This window comes from Nicotiana tomentosiformis, chromosome 9 (genome assembly GCF_000390325.3).
Source record: "Nicotiana tomentosiformis chromosome 9, ASM39032v3, whole genome shotgun sequence".
NCBI classification, from domain to species: Eukaryota; Viridiplantae; Streptophyta; class Magnoliopsida; order Solanales; family Solanaceae; genus Nicotiana; species Nicotiana tomentosiformis.
In genome coordinates this window covers 68,027,868-68,049,970 of record NC_090820.1, presented here as the reverse complement: position 1 = coordinate 68,049,970, position 22,103 = coordinate 68,027,868, and the positions used below count along the sequence as shown (strand labels likewise).

The window sequence follows — 22,103 nt, the reverse complement described above, 5'->3', positions numbered from 1 at the left end:
TAATTGGTGTACGAATGAATCTCTCAAAAAATATAGTTAGAATTTGCTACTAACTGAGGAGCAAAAGATAATGCAATCTTTTATTATAACATCAAAATTTATTCTTTACCCATTTTTATAAGAAAAATTGACAAATATAAACATTTCATGTTGTTACTTACTAACGGAACATTCATTAATAGATATGATATTCATGTCAGGCTTGAAATGCTAATCTCATTAATCCACAGCAGGCACCGTGCCATTCGAATACTGGAAACACCTTTCTTTGTTGTTCCAAATAACGAAAAACAATGCACAAAATGTTAAACGCGAGGAGGGAAGTTGCTAATGGTGAGGGAAAAGCTCCAAAATAAAAAAACGTTGGGCTTGAAAGGAAAAGCGAGTGGTGAAACGCACACTTTACATAGATTAAAAAGAAAACCATGGATATAAGAACTTAACACTATAATTATCACTACAAAAAAACAGCGTTTAGCGACGGAATTTAGCGACAAGAGATACTCCGTAGCTAAATAACGACGGATTAGCGACGTATTTTGTAGTTTGTCGCCAAATAAGCTATAAAAGAATTCGTATCAAATATAGCGACGGATTAGCGACAAAAACTTATATTCGTCGCTAAAATTGGCGCTAAATATTAGCGCCTTTATTTTACCTGCAAAATTAGCGACGAAAGTGGGGCGACAAAAATTATTTGAACTTAGCGACGGATTTAACGTCAAAAAATCTGTCGCTACATTCATTTTACTTATCAAGACATTCCAAAGTTTATTGCGACAAAATTTTCCGTCGCTAGTATTTTTAAAATAAAATTTCATTAGTTATTATTAGCAACAGAAATTAGGTCTGTCGCTATTTCCGTTGCTAAAATTTTCATCCTAAAAATAAAATTACCCTAGTTAAAAGACATTCCAACAATTAGGGTACAAACACACCCACTTTATCTCCTCTCTATCAGACTCCCACTTTTACTCCTCTTCAACAATGTGAGTTTTTTTCTTCAAATACAAAATATTGGGCGTGAATCTAGGGTTAATGTCTAAAAAATAGAAGAAAACTTTCGAAATTGCAAGATTTTTGCTGCAGAATTCTGAAATTCGAAGTCGTGTGTTGTTGCTCCGCAAGATTCTCAGACGAAAGGGTAAGCTTCTTTGTGATTTCATTCTTGTCTTGTAGATCTGGGCGAGAATCATTGTTCAACTTTGCTAAAACTGAAGTCAGAAAAAAAAATAAGTATAAGAACAAAATGTAAAGAGAATAAAAAGATCTGAAATCTTACTTACACCCACAAATGTTAAATCGAAGTGTCGGTCAAGAAAAGAATTGAGAATATGATCCGATCTCGCTTGAGTAAAGAAATGAGGAGATTGGTCCAGGAAAGTTTATCAAATTGAGAGTGCAAAATATTTTATCAAGTTCTAGTGTCTTGAAAGCGTACCTTTAACCTTATATGTCTTTTTTTATTCTCTTTATATTCATTGGCTATGGGGTTAATTAGTGTTGCATGTAATTAGCTAATCAATGATATGAAATAAAATTTAATTAGGCTAGCTTGATACTTTATTGATACTTATGGAGTATGAAATTAAAAATTAAAGTTTATTGTTAAATATCGTTGTAAGTTTCAGTGTCATTAAAATAGAAAGTGGCAATTCTATGTTCCTATTTGCAAGACTAAGTGTGTATATAAAATAAAAAAGAAGAGACAAAAAATTGGAGAATAACAACACAAAGAATCCAACAAGAATGAGGAAACCTGTAATGAGTATGTTTGCAAATTAAAACAAATCACTTTCATTTTTTTTTCTTTTCATTCCACAAAGATTCTTCAAGACAAAATGGACTAAAACAACCACAACATTCCAAAAGTAGAAAATAACATTTTCCAGATTACAAAGCCAAAAGCAGAAAATGAAATAATATTCTGTAAATCCATAGCATGTAACGTAATACCATAATAAACAATGATGTGTAGCACAGTATTATGCTACACATTACAAAGCTCTAAGTTTTCTTGGTCAAAGAAAGGAACTGAGCATTCCAAGATTTGTTTTCATTCCAAGATTGGGGTTGGATGTACAAAAGGTTGGATGGCCGAGGGGGTATTAATTCAAGTTTCATAACTGGTGTGAACAAGTTTCTGGATGTTAAAACTGTTAAAAAATGTCACAATATTAAATACATGGATGTTAAAACTGTTAAATTGCACCTTTATCAATATGGATTTGTTGAGAACTATTTTATTTGGAATGATCAACGAGAAAATAATATGACCGGTGAGATGTCTTCTAGTGGTGATTTGCATGGTTTGAGCAGCTGGACCCAATTTATATCGACAAATGGTCTTGGAAGCAGCTGGACCCAATTTTGGCCATGGTTTGAGCTGGCAGTCATATAATAATATTGAACCTAAGTCGTCTCATTCTTATGAACCTTCAATGGAGGCAGAGCCTAATCCTTCAATGGAGGCAGAGCCTAATCCTTCAATGGAGGAGGAGCATCATCCTTCAATGGAGGAAGAGCCAAATCTTTAGTGCCAAAGGTTTTATAATTTGCTATAGGCCGCTGATGCAAAATTATACCCTGGTTCTTCCCTCTCTCAACTCGCAGTAGTTTTCAGGACGCTAAATATTAAAATGGAGAATACTTATCACAAAGAGTTTATAACCAAATGATGCAATTGTTGAAAGAGGCTTTACTAGAAGATAACACAATGCTTGATAACTATTATGAGACCAAGAAGCTAGTGCGTAGCTTGGGTTTGCCAGTTGAAAAGATTGATTGTTGTAATTCTGGATGTATGTTGTATTGGGGTGAAGATGAGGACCTCACATCTTGCAAGTTTTGTGGCCACCAGAGGTACAAACGTCTTGTTGGTTCTCGTAAGAGAAAATTAATCCCTTACAAAAAAACGTATTATTTTCCTTTGATTCCTAGATTGCAAAGATTATATGCATCTCATGCTACAGCCGCTGATATGAGATGGCATCATGAGCACATACAAGAGGAGGGCGTAATGCGTCATCCATCAGACTCTAAGGCTTGGAAGCACTTCAACAAAACTCATCATTTTTTGCTGCTGAACCAAGAAATGTGAGGTTGGGATTATGTACTGATGGTTTTCAGCCCTTTGGCCATTCAGGGAGGAAATACTCTTCATGGCCAGTGATTGTCACTCCATACAATTTGCCTCCAGGGATGTGCATGAAAGAGGTGTACATGTTCTTAATTGTCATTGTTCCAGGGCCAAACAACCCTAAACAAATAATTAATGTTTATCTACAACCTTTAATAAAGGAATTGACCTTGTTGTGGGAGACGGGTGTAGAAGCATTTGACATCTCAAAAAAACAAAATTTTCAATTAAGGGCCGCTTTGATGTGGACAATCAATGACTTTCTAGCATATTCTATGTTATCTGGATGGAGTACTGCCGGTAACTTAGCATGCCCTTATTGTATGGAAAAAGATTACGTCATGGTGGGAAAACAACTTGGTTTGACAGTCATAGAATGTTTCTTAACCAAAATTATCCGTTTAGGAGAGATCGTAAAAACTTTCGTAAAGGTCAGACTGTCAGAAGGCTACCACCACCCCTTAGAATAGGAGAGGAAATCTTGAACCAAATTTATGAGTTGGGACTAAGGAAAGTAACTGAGCTAGATGTACAAGAAGTTAATGGAAGAATTTCTAAGTCTTGTGGATGGAAAAAGAGAAGCATCTTTTGGGATTTGCCTTATTGGAGCTCTAACATGATCCGACATAATCTCGATGTCATGCATATTGAGAAGAATGTCTTTGATAATGTATTTAACACAGTTCTTAATGTTGATGGCAAAACAAAAGACAATCCAAAGGCACGTGAAGATATGATAAACTATTGCGATCGACCGCAATTGGCAAAGAATCCTATTGATGGAAGCTATCCCAAAGCTTCATATACAATAGAGAAGAATCAAAAAATTGTCTTGTTCAATTGGTTGGAAAATGTGAAGTTTCCAGATGGGTATGTTTCGAATTTGAGTCGATGCCTAGACACAGACAAGTATAAATTATTTGGTATGAAAAGTCATGATTGTCATGTGTTCATGCAACGATTAATGCCTATTGCCTTTCGTGAGCTACTTCCTAGTAACGTGTGGCAAGCACTTACGGAATTGAGCTTATTTTTTAAGGATCTCACCTCGACTGTTCTTCGAGTGGTGGACATGGAGAGATTAGAGGCAGACATCCCACAGATCTTGTGTAAGTTAGAGCGTATATTTCCTCCTGGATTCTTTAACTCAATGGAACATGTGCCTGTACACCTGCCATATGAAGCAAGGATTGCTGGACCTGTACAATATAGATGAATGTATCCTTTTGAGAGGTTATGAACTTTTTATGCTCTTATTATGACAAGTATGCTACACATGACTTTATGAATTTAATGGTCTATCCATTTACTTGTATAGGTACCTTTGAACTCTTAAAGAAATGATAGGGAATAAAGCTAGTGTCGAGGGTTCAATTTGTGAAGCATACTTGATGATGGAATCAACACAATTATTTTCTCATTATTTGGAACCTCATGTCATGACACGTAATCATAATGTGGCCTGTAATGATAATGGTGGTGTTATGGTTATCTTGAAGGAAATTTATCAATATTCACCCATCCAGGCTAACTATGGGGAGAAGGAAAAAAGAGAAGTTTGTCCCTCGAAGAAATCAAGGTAGCCCAAACTTATATTCTACTAAATTGTGTAGAGGTTGAGTCATTTGTAAGGTATCATTTTTTAATAATAATAAATATATCCATATATTTTTAGTTTGTATTTAACTTATTTTGTTGCAATGAAGTATGTACATACAACGGTTGCAAGAAGAATTCCCCAATCTATCTCAGGATCAAATAAGTGAGAGTCTCGAAACGTGTTTTGCTATATGGTTCAAGGAATGTGTAAGACTATAAAAATTATTATCTTTTAAGCAATTATGTACTTGAATTGGCTTGTTATATTTAACTAAGTCTTATAATTATTTTAAAATAGGTTTGATGCAACCACATTAAGAACCAATTCTTGCGTAGTTTTGCTCATGGACCATTAGTAAGCGCAAAATGCTATCCGGTGTATTTTGTTAATGGATACAAATTTCACACGGAATGTCATGGTAGTGCAAGATCAACAATTAATAGTGGAGTTTGTATCTCAGATCCAAATGTTGGTAACTATTATGGACGGATACAAGAGATTATACAAGTGGAATACCGCGAAGAACCTTTAAAGCAAACCGTGTTATTCAAGTGTGAATGGTTTGATCCAACTGTGAATGTTGGTGTCAAGGAGCATAATCAATACAAATTAGTCGATGTGAACTATCGCCGTCGTTTTAGAAAGTATGAACCTTTTATTCTTGCGATGCAAGCAACTCAAGTGTGTTATATGCCTTATTCTAGCACGAAAAAGGACAATAATGATTGGGTAGCTGTTTTGAAAGTTAAACATCGGGATGTTATTGAACTTCCTGATGAGGCAATAACATCAACTTCAGAACCGAATCTTCCATTCCAAGTTGAAGAAGTTGAAGTCCATTTGATAGATATGAATTTCACCACTGATAAAAATATAATCTTACATGATCCAAATGGGGATGTAATTGAAATGGTTGAACCCATTGATGATGGATTATTGATAGAGCATCAAGAGTTTGAAGAAGAATCTTCTGAAGACGAGTATGAAACTGAGGATGAAAATGAGGAGGATGATGAGGAAGAGTTTGAAGAAGAAACAGATGATGACTAGTGTGTTGATAAAAATGCACTACTATATTTTTATTGAGTTTTGTTTTTCTAGTCATCTGTGTGGTATATTATAAGTCATGTATCTATTTTGTAGTATAATCTATAAAGAATCAAATCGAATACCACATTTGTAGTAATCTAAATGGTATAGTACTCTTCTAGCTTACGTTGTGTTGTGCCTCTTTTTACATTAGTCTGACTCTTTTTCTTGTAGCACTAAAAAAATATTTATTATCAACTTAATAGTGTTACCTGATTAATCTGTCTAAATTCAGAATTAATTGGAGCCAAGATCATTGTATTTTGGTCTAAAGAAGTTATCAAATTTAATAATTCAGTGAGTAGTTCAAGCGTTGGATAGTGCAGGTATTTTTTTTATTGTGCTATGTCTCTTTGTATCAATTTAATAGTGTCTTTCTGATATTGTCTTTAGGAGAACATTTTATTTTGAAGCTTCATATGCCATATGTTATTTAGATATGCATTGTTTCATATCCTTCTTTTATTTATTTATTTTGTAGATATGCCTCGAGGTAGAGATCGAGGTAGCGCAGGCCGTGTAGGTAAATCTTCAGTTAGGGGTAATTTTGCTACTCGTGAAAATATGCCTACTGTTCCCATTCCCACAATTAATTCTCAACAAGGTGGTACGAGTTCCTCAGGTGGACCAGATCACATCAATCAAGTTCAAACATTAGGTCCTAGTAGTATGCCACCTATTCAAACATCAGGCCATGGTAGTACCCCAACTATTAATTTGGAACCATCTCCAAATACCCCTAATCAGAGAAACACAATATGCGAGGGTACATCTTCTCAGAACAACATAATAGGCAAAACTGAGTGTAGCAGTACCCGCGGGCCACAAACGCTTCTTACTATTTCTCCTACAGGGTTTGTCCATACTTGTACTATTACTTTTGGTATATTTTTATTGATATATGGTATGCCTTTAAATAATGTCTTCTAATTTATTCAGGTTAGAGCCTTCATATGAATGCTCTGAGTGTATAACTAAGTCTTTCAGGCATGAACTTGATCCTAATGGAGTCAACTGGAAACGCGTCTCAGATGAGATAAAAAAAATTATTTTAGAGAATTCAAGGTATAATCCATCACAATTGGATTTAGAAAGTATATTAAATTTTATATGTAACTTATTAATGTTATTACTTTATAAAATTATTTCAGAAGGCATTCTACTGGGATTCTTCAATTGATAGTGCGGTGCAGGTCCAATGGGAGCGTAGGGTAGCAAAAAGATATAGTGATTTTGTTAGCAAACTAAAATCAAATGGGGTGCAACCGGACTCTATTCCAGATAATGTGTGACAAAGTTGGTTGAGACTTCGGAAAGATCCTAAGTGTATTGAAAAGTCAGAAATAAATGCAAAAAATTATTGTGCTAGGAGCGGAGTTATTACTGGGACTCACACAGGTGGCTCTATCAGTGTTGGGGAGCATCGCAAGAGACTTGTAAGTGTATATAAAATATCTGATTCAGTTCTTACACTGTTTTGAGTGTCCAAGCTTATTCCTTGTTGAGAGCTGTTGTGAAATTGATTTAAGTTAGCTGATTTGAGTTTGAATCACTAGAGACTGATTGAAAACCAGTTTTGAAGTATTGAAATCAAATCATGTTCCTGGAAAACTGATTGGTTTAGTTATTGAAGTTTGCAACTGTTTTTTGAGATAGTTATGGAGTAAATTGATAGCTGAAATTGTCCTAGTTTGAGCTATGGCTGGTTGTCTAGCTTTCCACTGAAGAAAAGAAATTAATGTATTTCTTCCATTTTATGTGCAGAATAACAACAAATGGGCTAAGCTAAAGTAGAACTTTAAATGTATTTCTTCCATTTTATGTCATGTTATCTTTCTCTTGTGGTATTTCTGTTGCTATTTCTATCTGGCATTCTTTGTCACCTCACCTCTAAATCAGGTGGTTCTGGACTAAATCATCAAATTTATCCATTCTTGTGGATGTTATTTTAAGGGTGTCTTTTTCTGCTCCAAATCATAAGAAGCAGTAGAGCATAGTGTTGTTGTTCAACAAAATTTATGGTCCAAATTATTTGATAATAACAGAGTAGGCAAAACCCTGTGAAACGTCATATGCCATTGTCTATCCATCTGTATGCAAACACTTCTGGATGTTGATTTGCTTTGTTTCTAGCTCCCGTCATCTTCTGAATCTTCACCTCTTCTTTTTCCTCTATCCATTTTCTAGTTCTCTATTACTGCTTTATTTTCAAATTGACAAATTTTTGTTTAATGTATTGCAATCATTGGACTCATATTTTATTTAGTGGGAGAATTTCTTCTTTAGGATCTTGTATACCGTTAATTTAATTTGAATCAGCTTTAGCTAGTCAGAGGTTTAGCAGATTGGGTAATACTTCCTCCTAATGTTTTATACGATCAAAAGGAATTACATTGTTTAGCTACATCTTTATTCTTTAAGCAATATTGTTTCCTCTACAAAAATTATCTTGAAAATGGAAGAAGCAGAACAAAAAAATGTGTCACTCTTGAGATGTTGGTCAATGCATGCAAAATTGAAAATTTATAGTTTCTGTCACCTAATTAGTTAGATAAAGACAAAATTGATAACTAAACTTCATTCTTGACAGTTCAAGGTCTATCTTCTTAATTGAATAGCTTTTGTATAGGCTGTTAAAAATAGTCGAGATCCAACACCAAGTGAGTTGCATTTGCACGTCCATACACATGGTAATGATGGAAAATCTTTTGTTGCTGAAAAATCCCGAATCGTACATGTAAGATAACTTTTTAAATAATTTTATTGACTTTACTTTCATAGATTTTTTCATTTTGTAAATTGAATGCTCAATATTATTTAGTCTTTTTATTTTACTAATTATTAACTCTTCTACAGGAAAATTATCAGGAGATATTATAACAACAAACACAGACTCAATCTGATATTGATCAGTGTAAAGCATATTATCAAGTCGCGGGAGGAGAAAAGAAAATAAGAGTATATGGTCTTGGATCTCAAGCAAAATGCTACTACGGGCCAAATTTTCATGACTCTTTTGGATGTGATACTACATCGTCAGCAACACCTCCAAATGCTCAATCAACACCGACAGGAAATCTGGATGAATTAGTGATACGATTGATTCCTGCACTGACAGATCATATAGCTCCTGTAATCGTTGAGCGGGTACGCGAATTAGTTTCCTTACCCTCGCATCAGCCAATAAGTAAGAAAAGAAAAACAGACACAAGAGATAATACCAACAAAATAATTTAAGGCTTACCTGATTCAAAGCCTGGTGCACTTCGTGAAAAAGATCAGATGAATCACTAGTGCCGGCAGCGTCTTCGACACCGGTAAACAGGTCACAAAAAGGATCTTCTCCCTCATGAGGCCTGTGTAGTTCGAGGGCCCCCAAAGCTTGGGCTTCCCGAATTTTCCCTTCGGAAAAAGCAGGAAAGGTGGGCGAGTCTTCGATTGTTACTGCCCCAAGTAAGTCACTTGGGGCATTCTCTTCGGTTCGAAGAGAATCGGGGAGAGCCCCTTCAGACATATCCCCCATCTGTTGGCTTCGATGGGAAGCATCCTCGATCTCCAACGACTCGGGGACTCTGCCCGAATCTTTCTCCGATATATCCTCAGTTCGAGGCAGAGCCTTATAAACCATAATCGATCCAGTTGTCTATGGAACATCAGTGGTCTTCTTTGATCGGGCCACCTGTACGGACCCGTCATCTTCCTCTTCCTCATCTTTATCTCTTAGACGGTGAACTGATTCTAAGATCAAAGGGATGGTATTCTTCCTCTACTTATGAGTCAACCTTGCCTTCAGTTTTGGATTTTCGGGAGTAGAGGCCCTTTTTCTCTTATTTCTCTCCGTCGGTTTAGAAATCGGGCCCGAGGTTTCTTCCTCGCCAGGCTGGGGCCTCAAAACCGCATCTCTGCCCAGGCCTACACACAAGAAAATCAGTTGAATATGTGGAAAATATTTCGTTCGAACTCTCAAAACATGAGAAATAGGCTTACCATGAATTTTGGCCTCCCATCGGCCCCTTGCCAAATCACGCCACGAATGTTCGGCATATGTAGTGATCGAAGCCAGGGCCCGTACCCAAGTAAGCCAAGGAACCGCTGCATTACAAAAGAGATATCAGCAAGAAAGAAACAAAGACACAAAGTGATAGGGAATAAGTAGCAGAATTACACTTACGCTTCATATTCTATTCTTCGTGGAATGGCATCTTTTCGGCTGGGATCAGGTCCGAAGTCTTCACTCGAATGAACATGCCCATCCAACCTCGATCCTTGTCCTCATTTATGCTCGAGAACAGTACCTTAGTAGCCTGGCGTTGAAGTTTTATTAGTCCACCTCGAAAGAGGCGGGGACTATACAATCTAATAAGATGATCGAAGGTGAAAGGCATCCCCTCGATCTTGCTTGCAAAGAAACGGATCAGGATAACGATCCGCCAAAAAGAAGGATGAATCTGACCTAGAGTTATTCGGTATTGACGACAAAAATCGATGATAACAGGGTCGAAAGGTCCTAAAGTAAAAGGGTAAGTATACACACTAAGGAACCCTTCCACGTGGGTTGTAATATCTTCATCGGAAGCCGAAATTACCACTTTCTTGTTATCCCAGTTGCAATATGTCTTTAACTATGCAAGTTGCTTTTTGGTTATCGAGTACAAATACATCGATACCGGCTCACACCGACCGGGAACCAACGATCCCTTATCGACCTTAAAATCAGAGGTGAGAAGACATGTTTCAGGAACAAACTCCTCAGGCCGTGGCTCCATCGTGTTTTATCGGCGGCGGGCTGTGAAGAAGAAGCCTCTTCTTTTTTAGGGACGGTTTTTTATGTTTTCACTATTTTTTGAATTTAGAAGAAAGAAATAAAGAAGATGTGGTGTTTCAAAGAAATATTTTGCAGTAAGAACCATAGAAAGAAAACTTCACACTTAATTCACAAGGTATGAGAAAATGCTTAGGAAATTTTGATATTAGAAGATGTAAAAGTGATTAATGGTGAAAGAATGGGATATTTATAGGCTGAGCAATGGCGGTTCAATATCAGCGGTGGCCGACCACCGTCTGATATGCATTAATTGCCTTGAAAAACTAAACCGACGGGACAGCTATCACGTGCGTCATGATCGAGCCCAATGTGAACGTCAGCTTCTATATGATCGAGCCGTTGTGAAATCATGTCGTTTCTCGCTACATCCTTCTCGAGAAACGAGGGGACTATCTGTATACAGTAAAAAACGGTTAGTCCTTCGTACGAACTGGTTTAAATGGTAATACATTGGATCGGAGAAGCGTCTTCGTAATATCTAGTTGAGGTCCGAAGTCAGGTCACCAAGCTTCCAGCCTGAAGGATCGATCAATGTCGAGCTCGATGTTATTATCAAATTCGAACCCAAGTCGAACTATGATGCAAAGTAAAGTTATCGAGCTTATGATTCAGAGACCGACCAACACTGACCCCAAATCAATACATGGATCCGAGTTAGAATCGAGCTCGAGTCAAGATCGAAAACTCAAGTCAATATCGAGCTCACAGACAAGAGCCGTTGCAATCCCACTAGAGGAGAGAATCCTAGCAGGAATTATGAAAAAACTGATTTATCATAGGTCTCTCACTATGTATTTTTAATTATATCTAAAAGTAGGATCCTCCACTATAAAGAGGATGGCTATATTTCTGTAAAGGACAACTTTTTGCTTACATTGTAACTCATGCACCATATACCCATATATTGAAGAGTTATTCTTTTAAGCTTCATAAATTGATTCATCTTGTTTAGTCCTAAAAATCTTCTTTCCAACCTCGTTTATTTTGCATTGTTTGCGGTCCGTATTTGATATTTCTATTTACCCTTACGATTTGTATTAAGTTATACCACATATCCTTAGAACTACGTACAAATTCAACTTTATCCGTTTTTCGAGTAAAGAGATGATACAAAAAGAAAAAGGAAACATGTAAAATTTTATCTTCTTCTTTTTTAGCCCTTTTAGTAAATATTTCATTATTTTTATTCTTTTTATCGGTTAGAGTTTTCAATCTACTTTGAAACAGATATAAAAGCAAGTTAATAATTCATCAAGCAATCACCAAATGAACCTTATGATAAGTTTCATTCGACATGCCATCGGAATGATTCTTCCCTTCCATAATAGGGAACACCCAGAATATCCTCTTTCAACTTCAGCAAATAAAAAAAGTTCCAGAAAGTCCAACAGTTGTTGATAACATTGATCCATTTCCAGAAAGTCAGCCTAGAACATAAATAGCATAGTATTGTCTACGCAGCAGACACTAGTACAGTTGTCAGAACATCTGTATAGCTCAAATCTAGAATTACTTCTGACACATTACTTAATAATAGCATTCTCTCCTTGCGTGGCTTTGAATTGTGCCAATATTCTCCCACACCTACATGCTGAAACGCCTTAGATAGAGAAACGTAAAAGCTAATTAAAACAACAAGGAAACCAATGTTGTCAGGCTCATTTAAGGAGTGCTCAGGCCCTGAAGCTCAGAAAAGCTTAAGGAGGCGGCTTCGCCTCGCTTTAGTTGCGCTTCAGTGTAAGGCAAGGTACTAAGGTGTGCGCCTCATTGCCCATGAGTTCTCTCTTGAATCAAGCAGCACTAAACAACAACTATAATCAGAAATAAGTGTATTAGCTGCTAAGGTAAACATTATGAATGAATTTGTTACTTTGTTCTTGAATTACATACAAATTTTTATTTATTTCCTTCATTGCGCCTTTTTAAACTAAAGCCCATACTTTAAGTGCGCTTTACGCTTAAAGTCCAGATAGACCTAAAGCGCCTTTGACAACACTGAAGGAAACTACCCAAAACTTATTCAGCAGACATAAGAGTATATTTATGCAAAGGGTATTGCTCTCGGAGAAAGATATTAAAAATAAAATAAAAAATGAGCCAGTAATACAAGAAGCAAAGTGCAATTTTCCTAAAATTAGTGTAAAAATGGGCAAGAATCCGTAAAAAATAAATATATAAATAAAAGAAGCTCATATATAATCAACAAAGGATAAAACAATGCAGCCTACACTTACCCAGCTCATAGAGCAGTTTAGTCAAAACATATAGAAGTTATATGAAAGATGATACCTCTCTGAAAATATTTTCCACCAGTCTCAGTTTTCCGTCAGTGCTCCCATGGTTGGTATCAACAGAAAGCTTGAGGTCATCAAGAGAAGCTTCAATCTGGTGACTTCGAGTTTCTATTTGTGATAGTCGAGCACTCACGCTCTCTATTGCAAATAGAAGACTATCAGCGTACTTCTTCACTGTATGATCAATTTCAAATAACAAAGATGAATCAACAGTGCTCAGATTTTTATCCACAATGAGTTTGGCCGGTGCAAGTGAGTCAAGAGACCCATGATTCTGCATTGAATTACGTTAATTACAATACAAGATACATATCATTGACAGAACTTATGTATAGTTCCATAAACTGGCCCAATAAAGCAAGTAGATATCCAACCAGATTCAGCAGAACACACATAAAATAGAAGTGAAATGAGAAAGAGATTAAAAAAGAACGATACTGCCTCATAAGGTCCACAAGCAATTAGAGCACATACGATACGAGGAGTATCTTGGGCATGTACATGTCCTTTTCTTGCTGATGCTTTTTAATTTAAGAATCTTTATCATAGCAATAGATAATTGGATAACTACAAGTTGACCATTCTTGCTCATAAAACACACCAAGCAAAAGATTGTTTCTGTATAATATACTACTAGCTCATTTGGTGCATCATCTGGATGTGCCAGAATCCCGGAACCCAACTTGCTTGGAAGTTGGAGCTGAAGCAATTATTGTTGTTGTGACAGTAGCCCAAACACAACAAAAAGGTTAGTGACCACATAATGGTAAAGTGGTTCACAACAAGCTAAATTAATACGGTTCAATAACCAAAACCATTCAGACAGAGCTATAACAGCAAACTTCAATACCAATTCTCAGAGGCAAAGTCAAAATTTCCGCCTACAACACTAATGAACTATAAAGGACGCAACAAATAGAGAAATATCTAAGCTCCACACCAACACAACTAGAAATCAAAACTAGTCATCAACCAAAGCCCATACAAGAGAATCAAACAGAGCAAGTGGTCATTGCATTGTCAAAGACGGATTCAGGATTTTAAGCTAGTGGGTGCAGAATACTAGTGTGCCTACACTGCTACTGAAAATATAGTACATTATAAGTTGAGTTTAAATTCTATGCATGGACGATGGACTATACTACATCCTCCTGTCTTTGGGGGTGAGCGACATGAGGATCCCCAGGACTTCATTGATCATTGCAGGGATAGACTGCACAACATGAGGATATTGGAGTCTCATAGGGTAGACTTTGCTACTTTTCAGCTAGAGGGCAGAGCCCGTAGATGGTGGCAGTATTATGTTCTTGGTAGACCAGCAGATTCTCCTCCCATGACTTGGGACAGATTCACCCGTATATTCCTGGACAAGTATAATCCACCCTCCCAGAGGGAAAAGTTGCGATTTCAGTTTGAGCAGCTCCAGCAGGGTCAGATGTCAGTGACCGATTATGAGGAGAGGTTCTCTGAATTATATTGCCATGCACTTATGATACTCCCTACTGAAGCGGAGAGAGTGCAGAGATTTGTAGCTGGTTTACATACTGGCATTCAGGCCACTATGGCTCGAGAGGTTGAGTTGGGTACTTCTTATGAGCTAGTTGTTGAGATAGCCCGGAGGATTGAGGTTGTGCGTCAGCGGAGCCGAGAGCAGGTTATGAGAGATAAGCGGTTCAGGTACTCTGAAGAGTTCAGAGGTGCTCCGTCTGGGGGCAAAGGTCAGTTCGTGAGGGGGCAGTCTAGCAGGCCCCCATATCCAGTACCACCACCTCCTTGAGATGCTCCAGTGCGACCTTATCCCAGTGCTATACCAGAGAGTTCTTACCGCCCACCAGCTATTCAGGGTTCTTCCAGTGGGTATTCAGTTCCCCAGGGCCAGACTCTTAGTCAGCAGCCCATCGCACTGAAGAGTTGTTACGAGTGCGGGGATCCCAGTCACATGCAGAGATTTTGCCCTAGGCTTCGGGGTAGACCAGTACAGTAGGGTCAGCAGCCTATGCTTATCGGACCAGTTGCTCTACCAGTAGTCCGACCACGAAGAGGTGGAGGACAGGTGGGTAGGGGCCGTCCTAGAGGTGGAGGTCAGCCAGGCGGAGGCCAGCCAGTTGGCGCTCCAGCTCGGTTCTATGCTTTTCCGGCTAGACCAGATGCAGAGGCCATAAATGTTGTGATTACAGGTATTATTTCTGTTTGCGGCAAGGATGCCTCAGTATTATTTGATCTAGGATCCACGTATTCATATGTGTCATCTCTAATTTATCCATTCCTAGGTGTTTCTCGTGAGTCCTTGAGTACTCTTGTTTATGTGTCCAGTCCTGTAGGAGATTCTGTTATTGTGAACCGGATCTACCGGTCTTGTATTGTTACAATATGTGGTTATGAAACTAGAGCAGATCTCTTATTGCTCGAGATGACCTATTTTGAAATTATTCTGGGTATGGACTGGTTATCTCCATATCATGTTATTCTAGATTGTCATGCCAAAACTGTTACCTTGGGTATTCCACCTTTGCCTAGGCTGGAGTGGAATGGTTCGTCTGTTAGTTCATTTAATCAGGTTATTTCTTTTATGAAGGCTCAACACCTGGTTGAGAAGGGTTGTTTAGCTTATCTAGCTTATGTTCGGGATACTATTGCAGAGACTCCGGCTATTGATTCAGCGCATGTAGTTCGGGAGTTCTCCGATGTATTTAATTCAGATCTTCCAGATATGCCACCTGATCGTGATATTAATTTCTGTATTGACTTGGCTCCAGATACCCAGCCTATATCTATCCCACCGTATCGCATGGCTCCGAAAGAAGTGAAAGAATTGAAAAAACAACTTGAGGAGTTACTAGCAAAAGGGTTTGTCAGACCGAGTGTATCGCCTTGGGGTGCACCAGTATTATTTGTGAAGAAGAAGGATGGAACAATGCGGATGTGTATCGATTATCGCTAATTGAAAAAAGTCACTATTAAGAACAAGTACCCGTTGACACGTATTGATGATCTATTTGACCAGTTGCAGAGTGCTAGGGTGTTCTCTAAGATCGACTTGAGGTCGGGGTACCATCAGTTGAAGATTCGGGATTTGGATGTTCTGAAGACTGCTTTGCGGACTAGATATGGTCATTATTAGTTTCTGGTGATGTCCTTCAGTTTAACTAATGCCCCGACAGCGTTTATGGATTTGATGATAGGGTATTCCGGCCATATATTGATTCGTTTGTCATTGTCTTTATTGATGACATCTTGATTTACTCACGCAGTAAGGAAGAGCACGCGCAACATATAAGAGTGGTGCTTCAGACGTTGTGGTAACAAAAGCTATATGCTAAGTTTTCCAAATGTGAGTTCTGGCTAGATTCTGTAGCATTTTTGGGGCATATTGTATCGGGCGAGGGTATTAAGGTTGATCCCAAAATGATTGAGGCAGTTCAGAATTGGCATCGTCCCACTTCGGCGACCGAGATCAGGAGTTTTTTGGGTTTAGTAGGTTATTATCGTCGATTCGTGGAAGGTTTTTCATCTATTGCGGTGCCTTTGACCAAATTAACCCAGAAGGGTGCTCCGTTCCGATGGTCCGATGATTGTTAGGTGAGCTTTCAGAAGCTCAAGATAGCATTGACTACAACACCAGTGTTAGTATTGCCTTCCGGCTCGGGGATGTATACAGTGTATTGTGATGCTTCACGTGTTGGTTTGGGTTGTGTATTAATGCAGGAAAAGCGAGTTATTGCATATGCTTCATGTCAGCTGAAGCCCCACGAGAAGAATTATCAGTACATGATTTGGAGTTAGCTGCAATTGTTCACGCTCTTAAGATTTGGAGACATTATCTTTATGGGGTGTCCTGTGAAGTTTATACTAATCATCGCAGTTTGCATGATTTGTTCAAGCAGAGGGACCTAAATTTGAGGCAGCGTAGATGGTTGGAATTACTGAAAGATTATGATATTACTATCCTATATCATCCGGGTAAAGCAAATGTGTTTGCAGATGCCTTGAGTAGAAAGGCGGAGAGTATGGGTAGTTTGGCTTTCATTTCAGCAGAAGAGAGGCCATTAGCTTTGGATATCCAGTCCTTGGCCAACAGACTTGTGAGGCTAGATATTTCAGAGCCTAGCCGAGTTCTTGCATGTGTCGTAGCTCAGTCTTAACTATTTGATCAGATCAAGGCTCGCCAGTATGATGATCTACACTTAATGGTTCTTCGAAAAATGGTACTACGAGGCGGTGCCAAGGAAGTTACTATTGGTGCGGATGGTGTTTTGCGACTCCAAGATCATCTGTGTGTTCCTAATATGGATGAACTGAGGAAAACGATTCTGGAGGAGGCACACAGTTCTCGGTATTCTATTCATCCAGATGCTACGAAGATGTATCGTGACTTGAGGCAGCATTATTGGTGGAGACGAATGAAAAAGGACATAGTTGAGTATGTAGCTAGGTGTCTAAATTGCCAGCAAGTTAAATATGAGCACCAGAGGCCAGGTGGCCTACTTCAGCAGATGACTATACCAGAGTGGAAATGGGAATGAATTACTATGGACTTTGTAGTTGGGTTGTCGCGGACCTTGAAGAAGTTTGATGCAGTTTGGGTGATTGTTGACAGATTGACTAAGTCAGCACATTTTATTCCTATTGTGACTACGTATACTTCAGAGAGGTTGACCCAGATTTATATTCAGGAGATAGTTCGGTTGCACGATGTGCCAATTTCTATCATATCAGATAGAGGCCCTCAGTTTACTTCACATTTCTGGAGAGCAGTACAAAGTGAATTAGGGACTCGTGTAGAGCTCAGTACAGCCTTTCATCCGCAGACCGACGGGCAGTCAGAGCGGACAGTTCAGATTTTGGAGGATATGTTCAGGGCATGTGTGATTGACTTTGGAGGTTAGTGGGATCGTTTCCTAACTTTGGCCGAGTTTGCTTATAATAACAGTTACCAATCCAGCATCGAGATGGCTCCATTTGAGGCTTTATATGATCGTCGATGCCGTTCGCCTATCAGATGGTTTGAGCCCGGTGAGGCTAAGTTATATGGTACTGATTTGGTGAAGGATGCCTTGAAAAAGGTAAAGTTGATTCAGGAGTGACTTCGTACAGCACAGTCCAGACATAAGAGTTACGCGGATCAGAAAGCGCATGGTTTATCATTTATGGTAAGTGAAAAAGTTCTCTTGAAGGTTTCACCGATGAAGGGAATTATGAGATTCGGGAAGAAGGGCAAGTTGAGCCCAAGGTTTATAGGCCCATTTGAGGTGTTGAGACGAGTTGGAGAGCTTGCTTATGAGCTTGCATTGCCTCCCAGTCTATCGGGAGTTCATCCAGTTTTCCATGTATCTATGCTCCGGAAGTATCATGCTGACCTGTCACATGTGTTGGACTTCAGCACAGTTCAGCTAGATAAGAGTTTGGGTTATGAAGAAGAGCCATTTGCCATTGTTGATAAACAGGTTCGCCAGTTGAGGTCCAAGAGGATTTCTGCAGTAAAGGTCCAGTGGAGGGGCCAACCAGTCAAGGAAGCGACTTGGGAGGCCGAGAAGAACATGCGGAGAAAATATCCTCACTTATTTAGCACTCCAGGTATTATTCTAAACCCGTTTGAGGACGAACGTTTGTTTAAGAGGTGGAGAATGTAATGACCCAACTGGTCATTTTAACTCTTAGAAACCCGTTTCCTAAAATAAAACTCCCTGAACATTCTTTTATTAATTTATGACTCGCGGGGATGGTTGGTTCGGGATTTGGAAGTGTTTGGGTTGAAATGGGAACACTTGGTTCCTTAAGTTGGCTTTAAATGACTAAGTTTGACTTCGGTCAATATTTTGAGAAAACGAATCCGGAATCGGGATTTGACGGTTCCAATAGGTTTGTATGATGATTTTGGACTTGGACGTATGTCCGAATCGGGTTTTGGATAACCCGGGAGCGTTTTGACGCTTAATAGTAAAAATATCAACTATTTGAAGGTTTAAAATTCTTGAAATTTGGTTTGGAGTAGGTTTTTGAGTAATTGAAGTGCGTTTCGAATTCCGAGTTTGGAAATAGTTTCGTATAGTGATTTAAGACTTGCACGCAAAATTTCGTGTCATTCCGAGTAGTTTAAGTATATTTCGGCGCATTGGAAGTAAATTGAAGAACTTGAAATTCTTAAGTTTGAATCAATTTGGTTTAGGGTATGATTCTTAGATTTGATGTTATTTTACGCGTTCCGAGAGTTTTAACGGGTCCGTTTTATGATTTCAAACTTGTTGGTATGTTCGAGCGGTGTCCCGGGGGCCCCGAGTGCCAATCGGACGAGGCTCGAACCAAGTTGGAAGTTAGGAGCCAAAATCGAAGCTCCCAGCTACTGTTAGAATCGCACCTGCGCTTGGCCAGTCACAGGTGCGACAATCGCAAATGCGACAGAAGCTCGCAAGAGTGACACTCGCAGATGCGAGATTTCTTCGCAGAAGCGGAAAAGGAATGGGAGGCCTGCCATCGCAGGTGCGGAATATTGGGTGCACCTACAAACGCGCAGGTGCGAGGATTGGTCAGGCGAGTGGAACTCGCACCTGCGAGGATTTTCCGCAGGTGCGGAGCCGCAGGTGTGTTCCAACCTCGGCAGGTGCGAAAGGCATGTTTGGCAGAAAGCTTAAAAGAACGAGAACTCTTCCCCCCCCCCCCATTTTTGCATGTTTTCTCTCCACATTTGGGCGATTTCAGAGCTTTTGAGAGGAGGGTTTCAACTAGCAATTTGAAGGTAAGTTAATTCTACACCCCTCGAGTTAAATACATAGATTATGGGTAGATTACAACTAGTAAATCTTAGAAATCAAATGTTTAGGTGAAAAACCTAGATTTTTATAAAAATGAGATTTTAACCACGAAAATGGTTATTGAATTGGATAGAAATTATATATTTGAGTTATTGAGATTATGGGTAACGTTTTCATCCAAATATTTCCGGAATTCGGGCATGTAGGTCCAGGATGAATTTTAGGAATCTTACCATTTTAGATAGGATAATTTAGTTAATAGATGAATTTCGAATTATTGAGCATATATTTATTATTTTGTATAATATTTGGATAGATTCGGATTTTTCGGCATCGAATCGAGAATGTTACGCGATGTAGTAATCGGAAAGTGAACTTTGAGACAAGGTAAGTCTCTTGTCTAATCTTGTGAGGGGGAAATTACCCGATAGGGATTGAATTAATTAATTGTTGCTAATTGCGGGGGCTACGTACGCAAGAGGTGACGAGAGTCCGTGCGTAGCTACTATAAATGCTAAAGTCCGGGTGGTTTAGGACTCAAAGCATGAATTACTTGTGTAAATTGTATTCTTTGTTTAATTAATATTAATTGATATATATGAATATATTGTGAATTGTTAGATAAAAATATTAAAGGATGGAAATCTCATATACTTGATTTTCTGTTTAAATTAATTAATTGTTAAGAGAAATTGTTCTTCCTCCCGAATTTATCTTATAATAAATATACTCTCCTTTCGGAGGTACATAGGGCCGAACGCCTCGGCAGGATAGATGCATCTATGGATCGTGCCGCACGTCCCTCGGCAGTGTACACGACACTTTTGATCGGGCCGTACATCCTCGACAGAAATCGTGCTTAATAATAATAATTACATGATACTTTAATAGTTTATTTCAGCTTGCGAAGCTAATTGATAAATTGGAGAATCCTTGGAATTTAATGAATTATTATTCCTGCTTGTTAATGAATTAATTGTTATTCCTGTAAATCAGATTAATTGATAAATTGGAAATTATTTGAATTGAAGGAATGTAATTAATATATTGAGAATTGTTGCATTTGAAGGAATGTAATTAATATATTGAGAATTGTTGCATTTGAAGGAATTTGGTTATTTCTGCTGGTTAAATAAATTATTGTAAATTTTGTGAATCATGTTGATTTAGATATTCTAGTTGTATTTCAATTATTATTATTGACCCATAGTGAGTGTCAAAGTCGGCCATCTCGTCTCTACCAATTCGAGATTAGGCTTGATACTTACTGGGTACACGTTGTTTACGTACTCATACTATACTTGCTGCACTTTTTGTGCAGGACCTGAGGCAAGTACTAGTGGGGGACCTATCGTCTTACACCCACGTTATCGATGGGCATAGTGGTGAGCTGCCTTTCTGAGCCGTTCTGCAGCTACTAGTGTGTCTCCTTGTATTTCTCATTCTGTCTATTTTATTTCAGACAGTATTAGAGGTTTTGTATAATCTACTAGATGTTCATACACTTGTGACACTAGGTCTTGGCACACACATTGGTAGAATTTGATATTTTATTATTTTTTTTGGATTTAAAATTTTAGTCAATATATGTTAAATTTACTAGTTAGCTTGCCTAGCTGTAGTGTTGGGCGTCATCACGACTTTTAGGTGAAATTGGACCGTGACAATATGTACAAATGACAACATCCCTACACAACCATTAAGAAAGCTATAAAATCAAATATGCATCAACTTGCTTTGTACTTTCTTCAATCACATATTCATTCTTCAACTTTTTAATTTGTTAAAAGAACAAGCTCATGTCATTATAGTAAAAATTTCTCTAACTATTTTATTTTAAAAAATAAATGAATAAATTTAATCACCGTGTTAATTGAACAACTGGAGTAAATAAATCAAACTTGGCGATTATAAATCTAAATCATAAGACACAAAATTTTCTGCAATTCAAATAACCTTGATTAAAAAGTCCCAAAAAGAGCTAAACCACAATCAAATGTAAGCACCATCTCCGGTGATGATGTGCCTTTGTTGACACCTTTTTCCTTTTTCCCCTAATAGTATGGGGGGGAGGAGACAACAACAATGAAGAGACAAGTTCCTAAAAACAGAAATTATTATAAGCAAACAAAACATATCAGTACACATAATTACATTGAGAAAAAAATATCAAACAAGAAACAATTCCTTTTAGCCACTTAAGCTGCTAAAAAGACTTCTGACATGAAATCATTTTGGTCTTGAAACGTGATAGTATTTCTTAAACTGGGGGTTATCTTTGGGTTCTATTGTTATGCTGCAGTTATACTTGAGAAAGAGGAAACAAAGAGTGCAATAATTTGTTGTTTCTGAGTAGAGATAATATTGTGCAATTAATTTAAGGTTCTCAGCCTGATTTAGCTCTTTT

General features: G+C 38.1%; 1 protein-coding gene and 1 pseudogene across 4 annotated transcripts; both read left to right on the top strand.

Moving 5' to 3' along the window:
- The first annotated feature begins 1,150 nt into the window (after positions 1-1,150).
- On the top strand, positions 1,151-5,162 carry LOC138899392 (uncharacterized). Of its 4 annotated transcripts, none has more exons than XR_011410887.1 (2): positions 1,151-4,945; positions 5,037-5,162. XR_011410887.1 is itself a non-coding variant. In XM_070185603.1 (2 exons), exon 2 carries the CDS (start codon positions 3,450-3,452, stop codon positions 4,353-4,355), a length of 906 nt encoding a protein of 301 aa, XP_070041704.1. In that variant the 5' UTR covers positions 1,151-2,862; positions 2,973-3,449; the 3' UTR covers positions 4,356-5,043. The 4 variants fall into 4 exon arrangements, 3 of the variants coding, with proteins under 3 accessions (XP_070041704.1, XP_070041703.1, XP_070041702.1); XM_070185603.1 differs by having other exon boundaries at positions 1,151-2,862; positions 2,973-5,043; XM_070185602.1 differs by having other exon boundaries at positions 1,151-2,862; positions 2,941-5,043.
- Positions 5,163-6,184: 1,022 nt separating this feature from the next.
- On the top strand, positions 6,185-10,383 carry LOC104091791 (uncharacterized; annotated as a pseudogene).
- The last annotated feature ends 11,720 nt before the right edge of the window (positions 10,384-22,103 follow it).